Source organism: Carcharhinus amblyrhynchos, chromosome 16 (assembly GCF_965287045.1).
Source record: "Carcharhinus amblyrhynchos chromosome 16, sCarAmb.v2.hapA, whole genome shotgun sequence".
NCBI lineage: Eukaryota > Metazoa > Chordata > Chondrichthyes > Carcharhiniformes > Carcharhinidae > Carcharhinus > Carcharhinus amblyrhynchos.
Window position 1 is genome coordinate 5,011,609 of NC_137339.1, and position 24,230 is coordinate 5,035,838.

General features: G+C 43.9%; 1 protein-coding gene across 1 annotated transcript in view; it reads right to left on the reverse strand.

Annotated features, from left to right (window-relative positions):
* Positions 1-22,599, reverse strand: part of chmp4ba (charged multivesicular body protein 4Ba) — a 42,094-nt gene extending 19,495 nt beyond the window's left edge. Inside the window, exon 1 of the mRNA XM_080204607.1 lies at positions 22,338-22,599. Coding sequence (XP_080060733.1) covers positions 22,338-22,521 — 184 coding nt within the window. The 5' untranslated portion in view covers positions 22,522-22,599. The remainder of the gene's footprint in view (positions 1-22,337) is intronic.
* Positions 22,600-24,230: the final 1,631 nt, after the last annotated feature.

The following is a 24,230-nucleotide window of genomic DNA, read 5'->3' on the forward strand; positions in this document are numbered from 1 at the left end:
GGACTTACATAGCATCTTTCACAGCGGCAGGACTTCTCAGAGTGTGTTACAGGTGTATGCGTGTGCTCGCTCTCCAGCATCTCATTTCAGTGACTTCTCCCAATGGGAGAATTTCCCACTCATTGGTACAATGAAGAATTCCACCGTGTGTGTTTTGGGTTGATATGCAAGGTTCAGCTAGGCTAGGTCATTGCCCTGATATAAGCACAGTATTCTGACTAAAGGTATTGCAATTTTCCTGCGTTACACTTCAACCCTGTAGAAGTGGCTCTCGTGCTACAGACCAAGATCTAGGAGCAAGAGGAGAAGGACACACTTAAACTCACCCCTGGTCTGAGTGCTCTAGAACCTCACATTTCCAGAACAGAACATTTTCTGCAACCTGTCAAAGAAGGTCCACACTAGTATTTAACCTCGTGGAGAAGCTGACATTGCATTACACATTTTCATGTCTTTGTTCAAAGCATAGAAATAGGCCCTTCAGCCCACCATATCTATGTCGACCATCAAATAGCAACCTCGCCTAATTTTTTTTTCCATTTGAGGATTACTTTCAGAAAACTTTTCTCTAGCATTGTCACCAATCAATTCCTTCTTAGCTTTGTTGTTCACGAACAGTATCCTGCTCTTTTTCTGCTCCAGACCCAACTGTTCCTTAGTTCTTCTGGAGCTCGCTTTCTTTCACATTACCCCCTTGTACAGCTTTTCTTTCAGCAAAGCTGAGAGAACTCACCTCTCTCTGTACTTCTCCTCACAGAGTTGGGAGAGAGCTGGTCACTGCTCTATGATTTGTCTGCAGCTGTGCCTAGCTCCCAGCTAAAACTAAAGAACAAAGAAAGCTTTTGACTTTACCTTTCACAGTGCAGCTTTCTCCAAGTACGACAGAATCCCAGCTGGAACTAAAACTCACCCCCATACATGCAAACATCTTTGTCCAGCATGAAATCTAACTATAAGTCTCTTTCAGGCACAGAAAGATTTTATTAAACCCACCTAAAACTATGCCTTTTTGTTTTAAAATGTTTGTCAACACATATATAAATTCTTTAAAATGACCTTAGGTTTCCTAACACTAATTATTTCAGGGGTCCATGTTATAGAACACTAGTTATATTCAAAGCACAGGATAGAAAATGGCAAAAAGTATAAAGACATTACCTCAAGAAATTGGTTTAATCAGGAAAAAAGGGCACAACGTTAGCACAGCCAGCTGTTTTTCCTACTCAAACTGGTCTCACACATTACTGTAACATTTTATCTAGATTAACACACACCACTGGTACATATGGCAGGGCACATGAGACAGCAGTTAACAAAACATCTCAGGCATTATTAATATGGGCATTGAGTACATGAGTAGGTTATGTTGAACTTGTATAAGACACAGGTTAGGTCTCATCTGGAGACTGCATTCAGTTCTGGGTGCCATACTTGAGGAAGGATGTGAAGGTATTGGAGAGAGTGCAGAAGGAATTCACAAGAATGATTCCAGAGATAAGGAACCATAGCTGTGAGGATAGAGTGGAGAGGTTGGCTCTGTTTTCCTTGGAGAAAAGGCGGCCAAACTTGATGGAAGCATTCAAAATCCTGAGGAGTATGGACTGGGTAAATAGTGTGAAACTGCCCCTACTTGAGAGAAGCTCAAGAAGTAGACAGCATAGGTTCAAAATAATTAGCAAAAGGAGTAAAAATGATTGCGAAAAATTGTCAGCCAGAAGGTGGTTAGCGTTTGGAACAAACCTCCTGCGAGGGTGGTGAAGGCAGGTTCGATTGAGATATTTGAAAGGGAATAGGATTGCTATCTGAAAATAAAGAATATGCACAGTTATGGGGTTAAGGCAGGGAAGTGGGACTGGGTAGAATGTTTTTTCAGAAAGCCAGTGCAGACTCAACGGACTGAATGGCCTCCTTCTGCATTGTAAAGATTCTGAGATAAAATTTTTCTACCAAATGGTTCTAGTTTATTAAAAACAACTTCAGACCAAAGCTGTTCAGCTCCAAAGTGCTACTCAAGGGATTAAATTAATGGGATTAATTTAATGGGTTCAAGCCCCACTGCAGGGCATGAGAACATAACAATCATGGCTATTACATCAGTATAGTGGTGTATAATCTCAGTTGCTGTGCCTGCAAACAGATGTGAAACTGAAGGTCTATTGACCAATATAAAGAGCTCTATACAAAATAGTCTCCCTTTATCCTGACCAATATCCTTCCCTTAAACAGAAACACATTATCTGGGACTGCAGTTTATTGGATCTTTAAGTTTATTTTTTATTTATTAATGTGACATGCACATCACTAGCTGCAAGAAGTCTCACAACACCAAGCTAAAATCCAACAGGTTTATTTGGTAACAAACACCACTAGCTTTTGGGGCTTTGCACCTTTGTCAGGTGAGTAGGGAGTTCTGATCACAAACAGGGCATATTTGGCGTTTGCTGTCAAATACAAAGCCCCGAAAGCCAGTGGCGTTTGCTACCAAATAAACCCGTTGGACTTTAACCTGGTGTTGTGAGACTTCTTACTGTGATTACCCCAGTCCAACACCAGCATCTCCACATCATCACTAGCTGGCCAGCATTTATTGCCCATCCCGAGTTGCCCTTGTTCAGAGAGCAGCTAAGAGACAACCACATTGCTGTGGATCTGGAGTCACACACAGACCCGACCAGGTAAGGACGGCAGATTTCCTCCCCTAAAGGACATTAGTGAACCAGATGGGTTTTTCCAACAATTGACAATGGTTTCATGGTGATCCATGTGTGCAGTGGCTTGTTATCCAAATAAATAACTGTACACAAAGCACTTTAAAATGTTCCTTTTTTTGGTCCTTCCCAAAAGTCAGTGAATATCACCTTTTGTATGGCTCACAGAAACCAGGTGCACATTCTGAAAGCTGAAAATCCAGTCCAGTAGATCATTTACATTGCCAAGTACACAAATTATAGAAATAGCTGTCACAGCCTGCACTGCCATTTCAGTTTTTATAAGCCTGGTTCACATAGATTGTGGGAAACAAGCTACAAGAAAAGTTACCCTCCATAGAATAGACCACTTTCTCCAAATCTACAAAAACAATTTAGATTAACTCAAGTTACACATTATCCAGTGGAAACTGTTTAAACTTTATAGCCAAACCCTTCAAAACACTAAGAAAATAGCAACCATTTTGAGTGTTATGATGAGAGTTTTGAGTCCAAAGATGTGCAGGTTAGATGGATTCGCCACGCTAAATTGCCCCTTAATGTCAGGGCGATGAGCTAGGATAAATGCATGTGGTTATGGGGATAGGGCCTGGGTGGGTTGCAGTTGGTGCGGACTTGAATGGCCTCCTTCAATACTGTAGGAATTCTATGATTCTACTCTATGGGTTCACGGCTGCGAGGAATGACGGGGGGGGGGGGGGGGGGGGGTCACAATTCCTGCACAATTAAAATGGTTGATTACATTCCAATGGAGTGCCTTTAAACAAAAGGGTTTTCTTAAAAGTGTACATTACTGTTTGCTTCAGGACAGGCTCACCTGACCTGTCTCCAAAGCTGGACAACATTTTGTTGATGCTCCACTCTGACTTCCCCTCCCCATCCAGTAAACTGTGGGTATATTCCACATAGAACATAGAACATTACAGCGCAGAACAGGCCCTTCGGCCCACGATGTTGCGCCGACCAGTTACAAAAACAATGACCCACTAGCCTATACCAATCCCTTTTCGTCCATAAACCTATCCAGAGATCTCTTAAACGCCCCCAAACTAGACGCATTTACAACTGCAGCAGGCATTATAGGTATTATAGCAACTGCTAAGTAACCAGACCTACGTAACTTGAATTTTCACTATACCCAGTCATGAATGCATTTGGGTTACCACCAAGCCCATCACTTTGATTCCTACTACTTTGTTTTTCTCCCTGCCCTTCTAAGCCCCTCTCTCCATTCCTTCTAAGCCCCTCTCTCCATTCCTTCTAAGCCCCTCTCTCCATTCCTTCTAAGCCCCTCTCTCCATTCCTTCTAAGCCCCTCTCTCCATTCCTTCTAAGCCCCTCTCTCCATTCCTTCTAAGCCCCTCTCTCCATTCCTTCTAAGCCCCTCTCTCCATTCCTTCTAAGCCCCTCTCTCCATTCCTTCTAAGCCCCTCTCTCCATTCCTTCTAAGCCCCTCTCTCCATTCCTTCTAAGCCCCTCTCTCCATTCCTTCTAGGCTCCATATTCTATTCTGATACCCCCGCATGGGGTCCTCTCTCCATTCCTTAACCTCTCCTAGGCCCCTGTCCAAATTTCCCTCCGGAATGATTATTGTGAACATGGCTTTTTAGAAAATCTTAATACACATTTTATTGAAAACTGCATCCAACAGCAGACAGCCAGAAAAAGATTTAAATCCATTCCAAAAATCAAATTATGCAATCAATGAGTTCATCCTTTAAAACATTACAACAGGATTTTATTCAAAGAGTGACCAGGAAATGACTCCAGGTCAGTAGATACAGTTCCATCACAAAGGCATGGTTGCAGATTTGGCTTTCCCAGACCAGTGTACATGGAAGTGAGATTATTGAATTTACTTTAAAAAGACCCCACTTCCCAAGATAAAAAATACTTTCTGATGTAATTACATTTTCAGAAGTCCAGTGTCTTTACAGCCACATCCTCCAAACATTCTACAGTTAATTATCCTAGGATAACAAACCTAAAAGTTGGGAGTATCCATCCTCAAACAATCTTCTGTTACCCCTTTTTAACCAGTGATTTGGAACGTGAGGAATGACAACATCACCACCAGCAATTCCTTTGATTAAGGAATCCGTCATCTCCTCAAATGGCAAGTTACAAGTGACGAGGGGTAAGGCACTTCATCTTAAGTTTTTGGAAGCTCTTCCTGCAAGCTCCAGTACCTCAGTGGTTAGGTACTCGAGAATAGCCATGCTGTAAACAGCCGCAGCCCCCACTGACCATGGTCACTGGTCCTCAGCTTCAGGTACGGGTGGAAGTGACCGACCAGGGAACTGCAGCCCGGCTCGCTGCCAGCAGGAACCCGCTTTCATCTTCATAGTCTTTACCCACTTTACTGCTGCCATCGCCATGTATCCTCTGGGTCTGTGGCTACCATTACCTTCCTCTTTTCAAACCACTCATCATCAACAAGTTGGCTGATTATATGGACATTCTGGCTCTTTTAATTTTAATTCCCATTTTTTGGAAACTTCATCCAGCTGAGGGAGTAACGACACCTCCCCCTAAAAGAATCTTCCCCATCTGGCAAAACCCACCGCTGGTTTTGCCCATCGCAGCTGTGTGCAGTGACGCTGGAGACATTGCCAGCTGCAGCGAGCTCCAAAATGACAAGGCAGGTGTCAAATCAGTGTTGCATGCTGACTGATGCCATCATCTATCTGCTGTGTGGGTGCTAACGTCCGTACCATTATGGCATCCAGTGCAATTTGCCACACAAGCATATGCAAGTTGTGGACTCCACTTTGGAGTTCCAAGGAATTCATAGCACCTGAAAAACAGGGTGCATACAATTCCCATTTCTCACTCTATAATTCTAAAATCTTGCTTCAAAGCGTCTGTTGAACTGGTGAAGGGGCTTCGTTATAAACAGACTTCCTGTAACATAACACTCAGCTGCACACACACACACACACACTTAGCTCATTTGCAGAATAACCTGACCTCTATTAGCAGCTGCCCATGATGCCAAGATCAAAATCAAGCTGTCACCAACAAAGGAGTCCATGGCACTGAACTGCTCCCACCACACTATAATAAAATATGTTGATAGATTGCCCACCATGAAAGCAACGCTGGGGATTGGGACCAAGAGAACAAAAGGTGCGCAAAGCCCACGTAGAGGAATATACAATCAGATTTCCCTCTATTTAAAAAGCAGACAGCCTACAGCAAACAGTGCTGGCCCACTGTAATGAGCATAACAATCTGCCTTAACTTAGCATCCGTTAGTGTCAAGCTGGATCCAATTTTAAACATTTAACACGGTTATCTTTAAGGTACATGCCTACCAAAGGCAGTTTTGGAATTATGGAGATTTGCAATAACAGCTCTCAATAGTTTCCAACGCTGCATTTTTGGAACTAAATGCTTCCTGCATAAATAATGCTGCCCAATTCTGCAATGTAACCGTTACCAATCCATAGCTTGAAAAGAGCCATTGATCAAAGTTATATCACATTAGCATAAATTTACTGAATAGCAAAACAGAGAGCAGCTAAAAACTCTCCCATTCACAACTCTTCAGGCAGCTGAACAATCTTGGTCAGTAGTTCACTTGCAGGTAACAATTACCAGATATATCAAAGCGGAAAGCTGGTCACATCTCCAATTTTCATCATTTCACGGCTGGTGGCCATACCTTCAGGTGCCTTGGCCCCAAGCTCTGGAATTCTCTCCTTAAATCATTCCACCCCTACTTTCCTTTTAAATTGCTCCTTAAAACCTGCCTCCTTAACCAGTCTTTTGGATACCTGAGCTAATATCTGTGTGATACTCAGTGTCAGACCATACAGTCTGAACTCTAATTCTACTTCCCTGCACCAACAGGCATCCCCAATCCCGTTGGCTCTTCATCAGAACAGCACGGTGGCACAGTGGTTAGCACTGCTGCCTCACAGCGCCAGGGACACAGGTTCAATTCCCGGCTTAGGTCACTGCCTACGTGGAGTTTGCATTTTCTCCTCGTGTCTGCATGGATTTGCTCCGGGTACTCCAGTTTCCTCCCACAGTCTAAAGATGTGCAGGTTAGGTGCTTTGGCCATGCTAAATTGCCCCTTAGTATCAGGGGATCAGCACAGGGTTATGGGGATAAGGCCTGTGTGGGATTGCGGTCAGTGCAGACTCATGGGCTGAATGGCCTCCTTCTGCGCTGTTGGAATTCTATGATTCAATGAGAACTTGTTAACTTGAGACCGAACCCAAACATGTCTGTGAATGGGAAAATGGCCAAAAGTACTGTGTGTAGGGAAATCACCAGCCAACCTGTACAACTGGTCAAACTGGACCACAAGTACTTGAATTAAACAACTGTCGACCGCACCAGGTACTCAGATCTCTGATATTGTCAGAGAGGCACAACTTTGGGAGATTAATACAACATACCTTCAGAAGCATAATCTCAACATTTTAAAAGGCAAAAGCTTTTCAATTCCCTTTACAAATACATTTACATTCAACCGCTTCCCTTTCTTTTTTGGGAGAGAAGTCTTTGTGCTTTTACATTCAGTCTCTGTTGGTACATTGCATTCCACTGTATAGCAAAAGCACAAAAACCAGGTCAGCTCCTTGAGACAAATGTGACCTCATGGTTGAGGCTCACAGATCCTGAACACAAAACCTTTTACAAGATTGTGTGCAGCCAATGAAGGAGAACCACCCCTCCTGCTTCAAGTAAACTGCTCAGAGGAACATCTTGTTCCACAGATGGGGATGACAGCACTGTCTGAAAGCAGAGGCTTATTGTCAAGCTCCTCGCAACAGACATTGACTTAATGAAGCCCACAAGCCTCCTTTATCAGAGGTGAATTTATTTGGTCTGTCAAGCTACAAAAATTCAATAATGCTCACTTTGTCCTTGCACATTATCACTTTCATGGTTCAGTTCATAATAACAGCTCCCATCAAAATATAAATGAACTGAAAGCCATATAAATACTGTGGTTACAAGAGCAGGTCAGAGGCTGGGAATTCTGCAGCAAGTAACTGATCTCCTGACTCTTCAACGCCTGTCTACCATCTACAAGGCACCACTCAGGAGTCTGATGGAATAATCTTCCCTTGCCTGGATGAGTGCAGCTCCAACAACTCAAGCCACAACATTCATTTCCACCACCACCAATCAACCACGGTAGCTGTGTGCTCCATTTACAAGATGCACTGCAGCAACTCACCATGGCTCCATTAACATCACCTTCCGTCCCACGACCTCTACCCCAAGAAGAATAACGACAGCCAATGCCCAAGAATATCACCGCCTGCAGGTTTCCCTCCAAGCCACACACCATCCGGATATGACCATTCCTTCACTTTGGCTGAGTCAAAATCCTGAAACACTTTCCTAACTGTGGGCAGACCTATGCCAGACGGATCTGCAGCAGAAAGGCAGGTTAATAGAGTGATGAGAAAGGCATATGGCACACACACCTTTATCAATTGGGGCACTGATTACAAAAGCAGAGGGGTCATGATGGAATTGTATGGAACTTTGGTGAGGCCACAGCTGGACTACTGTGAGCAGTTCTGGTCACATTATTGGAAGGACGTGAATGCACTGTAGGGGGTGCAGAGGAGATTCACCATGATATTGCTTGGGATGGAACATTTAAGTTATAAATAAAGGTTGGATAGGCTTGGGTTGTTTTCTCTGGAGCAGAGAAGACTGAGGACAATCTGATTGAGGTGTTCGAGATTATGAGGGACATGGACAGGGTGGGTAAGGAGCAGCTGTTCCCCTTAGTTGAAGGGGGGGGCGGAGACACCTTTTACTCAGAGGGTGATGATGGTCCGGAATGCACTGCCTGGGAGCAAGGTGGAGGTGGGATGCCTCACATCTTTTAAAAAGTACCTGGGTGAGTACCTGGCACATCATAACATTCAAGGCTATAGGTCAAGTGCTGGCACATGGGATTAGGTGGGCAGGTCAGGACCTTTCATGTGTCGCTGCAGACTCAATGGGCAGAAGGGCGTTTTCTCGACTGTAGGATTCTGTGATTCCATGAATTTAAGAAGATAGCTCATCACCATCTTAGAGGGTAACTGGGGTGGGTAATAAATGCCGACTGAGCCAGCGACAGCCACCTCACCTCAAGAATAAGTTAAGCAAAACAACCAACTCTTGCATAAAAAGCCATTTAGTTTTTTTATTGGTTTCTGCTCAACTAAAGGTAAAAGCCATTTAATTAGCTTGGTGACAACATCACAACAGAAGATCAGAGTCAAATCCACTCTCATCTCTTTCAGTCAATCGGTTTTTTTGTATATCCAGGTACTACACAGACTGAGAAGAACTTGTCATTAGGAATAGTTATTGACAAAGCAATTTTTAAAAAATTAACACCAAAATGCTCCAACATTTAATAAATAAATTTCCCATTGAACAGCGTTATATAAATGCAGCAAATACTGAGAGGTCTGGCAATCTCTGTGGAGACGCAGAGCTAAGGTTCAGGTCTATGACCTTTTCCAAGGGTTCTGGTGAAAAAACTTTCTCTTTCCACAGATGTTGCCAGACCTATTTCTTTTCCTAGAATTTTCTATTTGTATTTCAGATTTCCAGCGTCTGCAGTTTTTTTTACATCAACGCAAGTTGATGTCACGAGTCTCTTTGCAGGCAGTAAAGCACTTCTGAAGTGTTATTACTATTGCTTTGGAGGGGAACGGTAGCTAATTTGCACATGGCAAGGTCCCACAGACAGTAATGATGTGAGTGATGAGTTAATTTATTCTGGTGGTTCTGTGATGCCTGGAAGGTGATGACCCACAGCATGTCTGTGCTTCAGTTCAGCAATTAAGAGCACAGATGTGATCAACATTCACTCCAAGTTGGAAGGATGCACAGCATCACACAGCTGACCACGCAGGAGAAAACACAGGCCACGCACAAGAAATGCCTCTAAGATGTGTGCATCTTAAAGTGACCATGCAAGAAATAAATGGGCTGCGCACAGTGGAGAGAAATTAGAGGGGAGACTGGTTGTGATGCCTTCTCACTGCTGAAATCTGATGGGAAAGGTTAGTGACATTAGTAATTGTGTACATTCTGTATTTTATATCAATTGTGAATTTTTGAATTGTATAGGAGATATATTTTCTAGCAGAGGCAGAGAGATATAATATTTTGTTATCTTCCCTGTCAATTGCTTTAAGGAGGATATAAAAAGATCCCACAGAGCTATTTAAAACAGCATTTTTCTAATATTCTCACCAACATTTAGTTGGCAGCATGGTGGCACAGTGGTTAGCACTGCTGCCACACAGCGCCAGGGATCCAAGTTCAATTCCAGCCTTAGATCACTATCTGTCTGGAGTTCGCATGTTCTCGCCGTGTCTGCGTGGGTTTGCTCCAGGTGCTCCAATTTCCTCTAAAGGTGCGCGGGTTAATTGGCCATGATCAATTGCCCCTTCATTTCAGGGAGATTAACAGGGTAAATACGTGGGATTACAGGGTAAGAGCTGGGTGGGATTGTAGTTGGTGCAGACACAATGGGCCGAATGGCCTCCTTCTGCACTGTAGGGATTCTATGATACTCCATGTTTCCATGTTCTACCATCCAACCTTCTATGATACTCATTTCCCGTTTTAGAAATCTAGAATAACTTGCTATTTACCTCATTGCTTTAAGTGTGATCCCACTGTGTGAAATTGGTTGTAATGGTAATTTCACTGTGCTCAAACCCAAAACAATGGTTTCATTTGGATGAAGGTGAACTGCGACATGTAGGCCATGGTCTTTGTTTAGAGAGAGGAAACTGGCTGCCAGGGCCATTTGTGCAGCTGCTTTATGAAAATTCCTTCTATAATTGTTTGGGGAATGAAGGTTCAGAGGAGGAATATTATCTGCTTCTATCCCAGCATTAAAAAAGCAAATTTGCATTTATATAGCATCTTTCATAACCTCAGGCCACTTCAAAGTCCTTTTGAACCAATTAAATACTTTTAAGGTGTGGTCACTGTTGTAATGACAGCTAAACAAACACTGGAAAAGTAACATGCTGCATATCATTCCCAATGGCTCCCAAGAACTTCAAAAAAAATGAAAGGACCTAGCGATGCCTGCTGTAGCCAAATAGCATGATGACACTGGTCTAAACCCACGTGATGAATAACCATTCAGAGGAATCAGAGTTCAAGATACTTGTGCAACCACAATTTCTAAAAAGTCAGCATCTTTAGGAAAATCGTGTGGGAATCGGGGGATACACACTCCAAAAAAATGTGCAGATTAGGTGGATTGGCCATGCTAAATTGCCTCAGCATCCAAAGATGCATAGGTTAGGTGAGTTAGCCATGGTGAATGCGTAGGATTACAGGGATAGGATAAGCAGGGGTAAGATGCTCTTTTAGAGAGTCAGTGCAGACTTGATGGGCTGAATGGCCACTTTCTGCACTGTAGGGATACTATGGAAAAGTGAGAGATTTGACAGCTTGTTAATACATATGCTCAATCCTTTGAAAATTTTAACTTCACTCACAGGCCACAGCAGGGTAAAGATTCCAAGGGCAAAATAACTTGGGTCACTCCTGGTTGTTCTTTAACATTAGATGCAACAAAAAAAATACAAACGATACTCACGAATTAACAAAAGAATTAACAATCTATAACAGCAGTGACTCAACATAGTGCTGTCAAATTCAACACACCCACTAACACTGAATGACTTCATTCTATTCCTTATAATCTACAAGGCTAAGAATAAATCATTCATGGCTAGATTTTTTTGTTATATTGTTAAGCAGTTTGGGTTTGTCATCTGGCAGCATCTCACCCAATGTTCAAGGCCAGACAGGCGAGTGTTAGCAGGACGTTCAATTTCAACATACACTCACCTCAGAGCGACAATTCTCTGCTTCAAATTGGACAAAAGGGACAATTCAACACGGAATTTAAAACAGAAAATGCTGGAGAGGAGTTAACCTTTTGAGTCCAATATGAGTCCAACTGTAAGTTATTTTAGACTCGAAAATGTTAACTCTGGTTCTCTCTCCACAGATGCTGCCAGACCTGCTGAGTTTTTCCAGCACTTTATATTTCAGATCTCTATAGTGTTTTGCTTTTATTTTAGAGTTCCAAGGATCTTTCTGAGGCAAGTTAATGCTAAGTGGGTATGAGAACATTGTTCAGCTGAACTTAACTTATTGGTTACCACACTGGCTGCACTTCTTAAAATTCAGCTACTAATTAATGTTCAGAGGTCGCCTCAAACCCCAACTACATAGGATCAAGGGGTGGCATGGTAGCACAGTGGTTAGCACTGCTGCTTCACAGCTCCAAGGACCTGGGTTCGATTCCCGGCTTGGATCATGTCTGTGTGGAGTTTGCACATTCTCCTCGTGTCTGCGTGAGTTGCCTCTGGGTACTCCAATTTCCTCCCATAGTCCCAAGATGTGCAGATTAGGTTGATTGGCCATGCTAAAAAATTGCCCCTTAGTGTCCCGAGATGCGTAGGTTAGAGGGATTAGTGGGTAAAACATGTAAGGTTATGGGGGTAGGGCCTGGGTGGGATTGTGTTCGGTGCGGACTCGATGGGCTGAAGGGCCTCCTTCTGCACTGTAGGGTTCTAGGATTCAATGATTCTAAGCTTCAAGAAGGATAGGCTGGGGTTTATTCCTTTGAGGCGAGAAGGCTGAGGGCAGACCTGATTGAGGGGTATAAAATTATGAGGGGCTTAGACAGAATGAATAGGAAGGATTTTTTCCCCTTAGTAGACAGGTCAATAGCAGGGGTATAAAGTTAAGTTAAGGGGCAAAAGGTTTATAGGAGAGATGAGGAAAAGCTTTTTCACCCAGACAGTGGTGGCAATCTGGAACACTCTGCCTGAAAGGGTGGAGAAGCAGAAACCTGCTTTAATAAGTATTTAGATGAGCACTTGAACTGCCTTTCCGTTCTGTAAAAATCTATAACTCTATGAGGAATGGGCCCTCAAACCAACTCCACATTCGATACATTAACAGAACACTCAACTCTACTTTCCCACATCACTTGATCTACTTAGTGCTAAAATGTCTATTAGTTCCAGTTTTAAATATTCTCAATGACCGCACATCAACAGCACTGTGAAGAGAATTTGAAAGATCCACAAGCCTCTAAGTGAAGAAAGTTCTCCACAGCTTAGCCCAAAGAGACCAGCCCTTTATCCTGAAACCATGATCCTATATCCACTCTCCACCTAGACAGTCAGCATCTACCCAGTCAAGCTACATAAGAAATATATGTTTCAATGGGATCACTGATCAGTCTTCTAATCAGTGATTATAAACCCATTCTCCTCAATCTCCCATCATAATACTCATTTGAGGAATCAACCTGGTAAACCCTCAATGCACCGTTCTAAGGCAAGTATAGCCTTCCTTAGGTCAGGAGGCAAAACCATACACAATATTTTAGGTGTGGCCTCAGCAAAGCACGACTTCCTTGTTTTTGTATTTCAACTTGCTTGCAATAAAAGGCAACAGAACATTTGCCTTCCAAATCTGTTGCTGGATCTACATGTGAGCTTTGTGTACAAGGACACCCAAATCTCTTCAAGCACCAATTAGTCTCGCACTTTTTTTAAAAAGTTGGCATTTTTCACAAGATTTCATGATTCCCCACACTGGACAAGAAAGGTGCGGATGGAATTCAATCACATAACCAGACTTTAATCCTCTGTAATCTCTTCACAGCATAGTTTACCACATAAGCTTAGCACTTATCATAACTTGGATATATGGTCCCCTCATCCAAGGCATTGATACAGATTGTAAATAGAGGTGCAGTACTCCACCAGCTGCACCTGGCCATGCTGAAAATAACCATTTATCCCCATGTTCAGCTGGCACAGTGGTTAGCACTGCTGCCTCACAGCGCCAGGGACTCGGGTTCAATTCCGGCCTCAGGCGACTGTGTGTGTGGCGCCTGCACATTCTCCCCATGTCTGCATGGGTTTCCTCAGGTGCTCCGGTTTCCTTCCACAGTCCAAAGACGTGCAGATTAGGTGGATTGGCCAGGCTAAATTGCCCCTTAGTGTCCCAAGATATGTAGGTTAGAGAGATTAGCGGGGTAAATATTTGGGGTTATGGGGAGCAAGTCTGGATGAGATTGCTGCTTGGTGTCAGGGGATTACAAGAATAGGGCCTGAGTGGGATTGTTGTCAGTGCAGATTCAATGGGCTGAATGGCCTCCTTCTGCAATGTGGGGATTCTGGTTTCTGTCCATTAACCAATCTTTAATCCTTGCAATATCCTTATGAAAATTAATCTTACAGTGAGGCATCTTATCACTTGTCTTTTGAAATTCCAAATATATTAAAATACGTTCTAACAAATTCACAAGTTCCTCCTCCTCTCTCACTAGTCACAGCCTTGAAAATACTCAACAATAACTGCCCCCCCATAAAGCTGTGCTGGCTTTGCTTAGTCATATGGCGACTCTGCCTAAACGGAAATTTAAGTTTTATTATTCTGGCAAAGGATAGAATTCAAGGTACAACACACCTCGAGGTGGTCTTGATGTATGTGCTAGTGCGCTAAAGTCACCACTTTCTCCAATAAGGATTTAGTTCCTGTTCTTCTGGTGCTAGGGTCAAAGGAGAAGGTTCACCCAAGTGGCAAACAAGCACATTTGGACATGCTCCTCAAAAACTGTTGTAGTATTTATCAGAGCACTGGTTCAGATGTAGTGTGGAGGCAGAGTCACTAATGAGAAAAATAACATTTAAACAAGCGGACGTTCAGTTTTACACACATACAGAACAGACTGATCTGAAGATGAATATATTATTTATTTGTTAGACACTATTTGCTATGGGCAGAACACTGCCCAATCAAACTGGCACCAGAATTCGGAGCAGTTTCAACCTTTACTCCAAATAATGATGTTAGCATTCACCTCAAATTGGTCACTTGTTTGGTTTTACGTACATAATGAATTGTTAAGGTCCTAACGCCTGCTCCTCCCCAAGGGTATATAGATCCGGGCGCAAGAACCTAAAGATTCTTCCAAAGCACAAGTATGCCTCACCAATACTTGAAAAACACTCAGTAAAACATAAGAACATAAGAAATAGGAGCAGGAGTAGGCCATCTGGCCCTTCGAGCCTGCCCCGCCATTCAATAAGATCATGGCTGATCTGTCATGGCTCAGTTCCACTTTCCCGCCCTCTCCCCATAACCCTTAATCCCCTCTCTTATCAAAAACCCATCAACCCGCTTCTTAAAAATATTTAGCGAGGCAGCCTCCACCACTTCAACGGGCAGAGAATTCCAGAGATTCACCACCCTTTGAGTGAAGAAGTTCCTCCTCAACTCCGTTCTAAACCGCCCCCCCTTTATCTTGAGGCTGTGCCCCCTAGTCCTACTATCCTTTCTGAGCGGGAAGAGTCTCTCCACCTCTATCCTATCCATCCCATTCATCATCTTATACGTCTCAATGAGATCTCCCCTCATTCTTCTAAACTCTAACGAGTACAAGCCTAGTTTATTCAGCCTCTCCTCATAGCTCAACCCCCTCAACTCCGGTATCAGCCTAGTAAACCTCCTCTGCACTCCCTCCAAGGCCAAAATATCCTTGCGCAGGTGCGGCGCCCAAAACTGCACACAGTACTCCAGCTGCGGCCTCACCAATGCCCTATACAGCTGCAGCAAGACCTCCCTACTTTTATATTCAATCCCCCTCGCTATGAAGGCCAGCATCCCATTCGCCTTCCTGACCACCTGCTGCACCTGCAGGCTGGGTTTTTGCGACTCATGCACAAGGACCCCGAGGTCCCTCTGCACCGTCGCCTGCTGCAGTTTTTCTCCACGTAAGTAATAGTCCTTCCTACCATTCTTCCTACCAAAGTGGACCACCTCACACTTGCCAACATTAAATTCCATTTGCCATTTCCTGGCCCATTCGCCCAGCCTATCTAGATCCTTCTGCAGACTCTCCACACCCTCCGCACAATTTGCCTTTCCCCCAATCTTGGTGTCATCAGCAAATTTCGACACCCTACACTCGGTTCCCTCCTCCAGGTCATCTATATAAATGGTAAATAGCTGAGGCCCCAGCACCGACCCCTGGGGCACCCCACTAGTCACCAACCGCCAATCCGAATAGCACCCATTGACCCCCACTCTCTGCCTCCTATTTGACAACCAATCCTCTATCCACGCTAACACCCTACCCCCAACTCCATGTCCTCTGACCTTCTGCAGTAACCTCTTGTGAGGTACCTTATCAAACGCCTTCTGAAAATCCAGAAAGACCACATCCACCGGCTCTCCTCTATCCACCGCCCTAGACACATCCTCATAGAACTCCAGTAAATTTGTCAGACACGACTTCCCTTTAATGAAACCGTGTTGCGTCTGCCCTATCAAGCAATTCCCTTCAAGATGCCTCGCAATTTCCTCCTTAATGACGGATTCTAAACAGAGTTGATAGATTGGAAAAGTATGTAATGCGCAAGACTGCAGAGTTACTGCATTGCAACATGACACACACGTCCAATGTTTCAGGTCAAAATCAGTAACCAGGTTTTTTTAATTATTGGATATCCTGAAGGATCCCCCTTATGGGGAAATGCCTCAGTATAAACATCTTACATTAAAAAAAAATACCAAGTCAATAAAGCAACTGATCTAAAGTTCTATCAGAGACATGTGGTTTAAGAAGCTTGTCAAAGGAGAAGATTGAGGTGAAGAGATAGAGGGGAGAGAGCATGAAGAGCTATGGTGAAGGGACAAGGGACAAGGTATTTGACTGAGGCATGATTAAGGTGGAACCAAGAACCAAAATAGTTCTGTGAAGACCGAGGCAACAGGCAAGTGGGGCTTGTGTGGGAAAGGGTGCAGGTTGTGGAGGTTGGAGTAATGCCTAGTGGAGCACTGAGATAGCCAAATCTGGAAGTGACACAGGCATAAGATCATCACCGATGTAACTGTACACCTTTGTGACTTGACTAGCCAAGAGCCTGTATAGTGCATTTTCCCACTTTCTAAAGAGAAGCCTCCCAAAAACGCAAGTACCCACAGTGTAAGCAAATGATTCTAGCTGAGTTCAAACTGCCTGTGCCAATATATGATTGCCAAAACTGAAAGTGAGTTACATTTGAACAATGGGATCCAGTCACAGATAGTAGAGCACTGGAATTCAGCCACATAGCACCTGTACAAACCCCAGCAGCTCAGAAGGCTGACTGCCTGATTACAGAAAGGGCTGTTCCAATTGCAACCATCTCCTTTCCATTATCGAGGGAGCGGCAGTCATTTATATTAAAACAGGCCATACAGAGGGAAAACATTGGTGCAGATTTCACAGTGAAAGTCTTTTCAGGACAAGGATCCAATGGGTTTGTCAAATCTGATGTTACTTCATTGGGTAACTTGTAGCATAAAGGTGATGATTCATATGGTTCCAGAACATATGGAAAGTATTCACCAATAACCCACAGAATTATTCCAAGCTGTAAAGCAGCCACATGTATTACAGACAGCAGACAACATTCCTTAGCTCCTTCCTCATTCCAAACACAACTTGCATTTATAAAGCACCTTTAGCTGTAATGCAGGAAAAAAAGGCATTTTGCAGGAACAAACTAAATTTGACACTGAGCTACTTGAGGAGCTATTGTAACAGGTGAAGCAAGCTTAAAAGCAGCAGATGAGAAGTAGGGAGGGGGCTTAGTAAAGGAATTTTGAAACATAGAACATTACAGCGCAGAACAGGCCCTTCGGCCCACGATGTTGCGCCGACCAGTTTTTCTAAAAAAAACACTGACCCACAAATCTAAACCAATCCCTTTTCGTCCATAAACCTATCCATAGATCTCTTAAACACCCCCAAACTAGGCGCATTTAGAACCGCAGCAGGCAGGGCATTCCAATCCCTCACCACCCTCTGGGTAAAGAACCTACCCCTGACATCCGTCCTATAACTACCACCCCTTAATTTAAAGCCATGCCCCCTCATGCTAGCATTCTCCATCCGAGGAAAGGGCATCGACAGTACAGACGCCAGCAGTGAATGGATTAAAGTCAGGTACAATGAGGATGGTGGAGTAGTGGTAATGTTACTGGACTAGTAATCCAGAGGCCCAGGTAAATACTCTGGAGATACAGGTTCAATTCCCACCACAGCAGCTGGTGGAATTTAAACTGGATTCATTAATAATTCTAGGATTAAAAACTAGTCTCAGTAATGGTGATCATGCAAACTACTGGACTGTGATAAAAACCCATCTAGTTCATTCCTTTAGGGAAGGAAATCCGCCCTCTTTACTCAGTCTGACACACCATTCCAGAACCACAGTAACGTGATTGACTCTGAAATAGCCTAGTAAGCCAGTCAGTTGTACCAAACCACTCAAGAGACAATTAGAGTTCAGAGAATTTGAAGTCCTTTGGAGGCTAAAGAGTGAGGGAGGGGCGAGGCCGTAGTGAGATTTGAAAACAAGGATGAGGATTGTAAAATTAAATTTAAAACCAGAGGGTTGTGAATCTTTGAAGTGGATGCTAAATCATTGAATACATTGCAACACCGCGATCAAAATATTTTTAGATAGTAAGGGAATCATAGGATATGGGGATAGTGCAGGAAGGTGGACTTAATGTCAGCAACAATACTCTTATTGAATGGTGATACAGAGGCTTGGGACTGAATGGCCTCCTCCCACTCTCTCTCTCCCAAAGAGAAGAACATGGCTTTAACATGATAAGCCAATTGCTTTTCTAACATAAAACAGGATCTCATTCATTAGAAAGTAATCACCGTTATATGGAAAATGTAACAGTTAATTTCACACAGGGTCCCTCCATATAACAATATGATAAACAACCAGATCATTTTTTTTTTAAACAACTGTTGTTGAAGGATCAATATTCACTTTGCTTCTCCAAGTAGCACTGCAGGATCTTTTATGACCACTTTAAAATAATTGAGAAGGAAAATTACAAAATGATAGGTCTCTACGTCTCCAATAGAAAATAAATCTCCACGATATTGGTTAGACATCTCCACAATTAAAAGATGCAGACATCCACCCTAGACTTCCCATTTTTAAAAAAATACAAGTGAAAGGAAATGATTGCCCATTCCTGTAAGCCATCACATTGGGGTCTTAATTGGTCTGCTCTGCCTGTACCTTTTCTAAGAAAACAGTCACATCGCACTGCAAACAGACTAATTCATCCTAGAACACAGCCCCAACATAGAGCTTACCAACATGAGGGAGGAGATTCAGAGTGGCAGTGTGCGCAAACTCACTTTATCTGGCAGGATTGTGTTTACTTTGATTCAAAGGGTAGGACAGTTGTATTTCCCCTCCTAGAAAGGAGCAAACATCACTTGAAACAACACAAAAACAGGATATATGGAACAGCAGGATGTATGGCAATGTTTCGAGTCTGAATGACTGAGGAAGGATCATCCAGACTTGAAAAGTTGGCTCTATTCTCTCTCCACAGATGCTGTCAGATCTGCTGAGATTTTTCAGCATTTTCTGTTTTTGTATCAGATTCCAGCATCTACAGTATCTTGCCTGTATCGCTTCAAGTGAAGTTTAATAAAAGCAGTTGTTTCTAAAGAGACTGGTATAAGTTCATAAGATATAGGAGCAGAATTGGGCCATTCAACCCATCGCATCTGCTCTGCCATTCAATCATGGCTGATGTGGTCCACATCCCCATTTTCCTGCCTTCTCCCCATAACCCTTCAATCCATTACCAATTAAATATCTGTCTAACTCCTCAAATTTATTCACTATCCCAGCATCCACTGCACTTTGGGGTAGTGAATTCCACAGGTTTGCAACCCTTTGGGAGAAGTAGTTTCTCCTCAACTGTTTTAAATTTGCCACTCCTTATCTTACGACCTCTCATCCTAGAATGCCCCACAGGAGGAAGCATCCGCTCCACGTCTACTTTATCCATATCTTTTATCACCTTATTCACCTTAATTTGATCTCCCTTCATTCTTCTAAATTCCACAGAGTATAGATTAAATTTCTCGTCATATGAGAAACGCTTCATCTTTGGAATCAGTCTAGTGAACCTCCTCTGAACTGTCTCCAATGCCACAACATCTTTCTTCAAACCTGTCCAACTTGTGGTCTGGACGATCTGACTTTTGGAGTTGGCTGTCTGGGAGACTCTTAAAAAGTATCTATTTAAAGACCACAAGAATCCAGTGCTAAAAGTGAAATGTACTTTTTTGGCAAAACTTTTGTCCCCTCACAATGTGTTGTATTACACAGACACCCAGGAATTTATCAAGTTCTCATGCACTATACTAATGCAGTCCAAAAACAGCCAATGTACTGAGCCCATCCAGAATGCTCCTGCAACTTATTTCCATTTACTGTGTCAAATGGATGAAGAGCTGAGCTGAGCTGAAATTATACATGGAGACCATTGTTTGTAAGATTAAAACTGCCATCTGTTGAAAACAAAACACACCTGGAACCAAGGAATTAGCTCAAAATCTGTGGATTCACGGAAATTTGCAAGATCTTAGATTGATAAAATCTTGTTGGATATTAGGGGATCTGGAGGGTAAATGATGCTGAGGTACAGATCAGCCATGATCAAACAGAATGGCCATGGGGTTGGAGTGTGATGTATATTATATTTTCCTGGGTAATTTATAAGAATATATTTCTAACTTTTTCAGAAGATGCCAAGGAGATAAATAAAGTTCCAATTTCAAATATCTTCCATAGTTTTGGGGCAAATTCTGCCTGGGTAAATTCAGGTCAATAGATGATACAGGGACTGTGAAAGTATTGGTTCAAATGGCCTTTTCTCTCCCTCCATATGTTGAATCTTTGGATAAATGAGACATAAATATCTCAACTTCAGTTTAAAGGGAAATTGTTTAATGTCAATGAGTTTTGTTTTGCATACAGTTTCAAATTCATTAAAATTCAGCAGATTTAAATTTCTTTAAAAAAGCTTACATTTTGATTAATTTAATGAATCTTTTTATTTGAGTTTTATTTAACATTTGCCAGAGTCAATATTCTTCTTTTTTCTACATTATCTCTTTATGCTGATGGCATTCCTTTTAGTTAATTATATTGTTTTAGATGGTTGATTATAGTCAATTTATGCATTACTGTACTCAGTCTGACAGTGACATCCAGCTTGGTCCAGGGGAGGGGGCACGTGGGTCAGTTTTGGGAATGGGGCGGGGGGTGGGTTTGGGGAGATTCCCCTTGCACTGTTAAAGACAAGGGAGTATTTAATGAACGGCAGGACATTAAAAAGTTCAGATGAATCCTCGAGGTACTGAATTATGGATCCCTGCAGGTGAGTGGGGTAGTCAAGAAGGCATACGGGGCACTTGCTTTTATCAATCGTGGAACAGAGTACAAGAGTAGGAGGTTATGTTGGAATTGTACAGAGCGTTGGTTAGGCCGCAGCTAGAATACTGTGTGCAGCTCTGGTCACCTCACTATAAGGGTGAGATTGCACTCGATGGGATAGAAAGGTTTACCCAGAGTTACCTGGGATGGAGCATTTGAGCACTGAGACACTGGATAGGCTTGGATTGTTTTCTTTACAGCATGGAAGGCTGTGGGGGGACATGATTGAGGTGTATAAGATTATGAGAGGAATGGACGGGGTGAATAGGAAGCAGCTGTTCCTCTTGGTTGATGAGTCAATCACAAGGGGGCATAGTTTTAGGGACGGGGCGATCCGGATTCTGGGTTGGGGGATTATATTCCGGATTGTGGGGGAGGTTATGTTCCATATTGCTTGGGGGGTGGGTGTTATATTCCATGTTACGGGTGGGGGGGGGGATATTCCAGATTTCCAGGAGTTTGGGGGGTGGTGTTATATTCCAGACTGTGTGTGCAGGGGAGGAGGGATTATATTCCAGATTGCAAGTGGGGGGTGGGCGGTTAGATATTCCTGATTGCAGAGTGGGGGGGGGGGGGGGGGTAGATATTCCTGATTGCAGAGCAGGGTCAGGTTGGGGGGGTAGATATTCCTGATTGCAGAGCGGGGGGAGGGTAGATATTCCTGATTGCAGAGTGGTGGGGGGGGGGGGGGTTAGATATTCCTGATTGCAGAGTGGGGGGGGGGGGGGTTAGATATTCCTGATTGCAGAGTGGGGGGGGGGGGGGGTTAGATATTCCTGATTGCAGAGTTGGGGGGGGGGGGTTAGATATTCCTGATTGCAGAGTGGGGGGGGGGTAGATATTCCTGATTGCAGAGTGGGGGGGGGGTTACATATTCCTGATTGCAGAGTGGGGGGGGGGGTTAGATATTCCTGATTGCAGAGTGGTGGGGGGGGGTTTAGATATTCCTGATTGCAGAGTGGTGGGGGGGGGGGTTAGATATTCCTGATTGCAGAGTGGTGGGGGGGGGGGTTAGATATTCCTGATTGCAGAGTGGGGGGGGGGGGGGTTAGATATTCCTGATTGCAGAGTGGGGGGGGGGTTAGATATTCCTGATTGCAGAGGGGGTGGGGGGGGGTTAGATATTCCTGATTGCAGAGTGGGGGGGGGCTAGGCAGTCCTCATTACCGGGGGGGGGGTTAGATCCCGGATTATGGAGGGTTTCTGTTTATGTTGAGGGGATGGTGATGGTGGTGATGAGGAACTCTGTCAGTGCCGGTTCCCGGGCCGGCTCTCTCGGTACCTCGCTTGTTTTTGGTGCCGTGCTTCTTGGCTGTCAGCAGCTCCTGGTCGATTTTCTTCTCCAGGAATTCCTGCTTCTTTGTCAGCATCTCCTCGGTCTCCCGTAGTTTCTGGATGGCCTCCTGCGGAGTCGGCCCCTTCCCGGCCTTGGCCGAGGTACCGAACAGTTTGCCGAAGACACTCATGGTGTCCGGCACGGGCGGGCGGGCCGCTCCCCTCACTCACTCACTCACTCTTCCCGCAGGCTCCGCTGCGCCGCCTCGGTGACTAGGCCCAGATCACGCAGCGCCCGTCCCCACGGCGCGCCCCTGACGTCACGGCGCCGCCCGCGTCTTAAAGGCCCCTTGCTGCTGGCCGCCTGCCGACAAATATTCTCTTAAAGGTGAATGCACCCAGCACCTTAACCCAGGCAGAGTCCCCACCCCAGCGCTGCAGGACATCTGAAATTGGAACTTTATTCAACCCTCCATACCCCCTAAAATCCCCCTGAGAAAGATATAAATATATTCCTAGCAATGTTGTAGGCAGCTATCATTCTTCAAACTCCAGCCCCAAGGCCATTCAGCCCATCAAACCCATCACCGTAGTGTGTCTTTGCCACAGTGCTGTCCCTGTGTCTTAAAGGGGTGGACTCCTGCCCAAAAAATATTCTCTCAGAGGAAATGGTGAAAGGATGGGACTAGGGAGGGTGGTGTTGGGGTGTAAGTGCTGTGATGGCAAAACAAGGGAAAGAAAGAACGTACATTTCTATAGCACCTTTCCTTGATTTAGATGAAGATTTGAAATGCTACAGCTTATACAGGTACAGACAAAGTGCTGGAAAATGAATAGATGGATACTTGATAGCTGGCGCAGACATGATGGATCGAAGGGTCTCTTTTAGTGCTGTAAGGTTCTATGACTCTATGACAAGGCCAGGGGATGCATGGGACCACCACCTGCAAGCTCCCTGCCAATCCACGCATGATCCTGACTTGGATTTTTTTTATTAGTGCCACATGTAGATTTACATTATTTGGTTTGATTTATTATTATCACAGATATCAGTATACAGGGAAAAGTATAGTTTCTTGCATACTTTACAAAACATACCATACATAAGGAAGGAAAGAAGACAGTGCAGAATATAGTGTTACAGTCATAGCTAGGGTGTACAGAAAGCTCAGCTTAATGCAAGGCAGGTCCATTCAAAAGTCTGACAGCAGCAGGGAAGAAGCTGTTCTTGAGTTGATTGGTATATGATCTCAGACTTTTGTATCTTTTTCCCAATGGAAGAAGGTGGAAGGAAGCATGCCGAGAGTGTGTGGGGGTCCTTAATTATGCTAGCTGCTTTGCTGAGGAAGTGGGAAGTGTAAGGAGAGTCAATGGATGGGAGGCTGGTTTGCGTGATGGATTGGGCTACATTCATGACCCTTTGGAGTTTCTTGCAGCCTTGGATAAAGCCAGAGCCATACCAAGCTGTGATATAACCAGAAAGGATGCTTTCTATGATGCATCTGTAGAAGTTGGTGACAGTCATGACGGACATGTCAAATTTCCTTCGTCTTCTGAGTGAGTAGAAGCTTTGGTGAGCTTTCTTAACTATAGTGTCAGCACTGGGGCAAGGGTGGTGGGGAACCAGGACAGGTTATTGGTGATCTGGACACCTAAAGACATGAAGCTCTTAACCATTTCCACTTCGTCCCCATTAATGTAGACAGGGGCATGTTCCTAAAATCGATTACTATAAGAAATAGGAACAGGAGTAGGCCATCTAGCCCTTCGAGCCTGCCCCGCCATTCAATAAGATCATGGCTGATCTGTCGTGGCTCAGTTCCACCTTCCCGCCCTCTCCCCATATCCCTTAATCCCCTCGCTTATCAAAAACCTATCAACCCGCGTCTTAAAAATATTT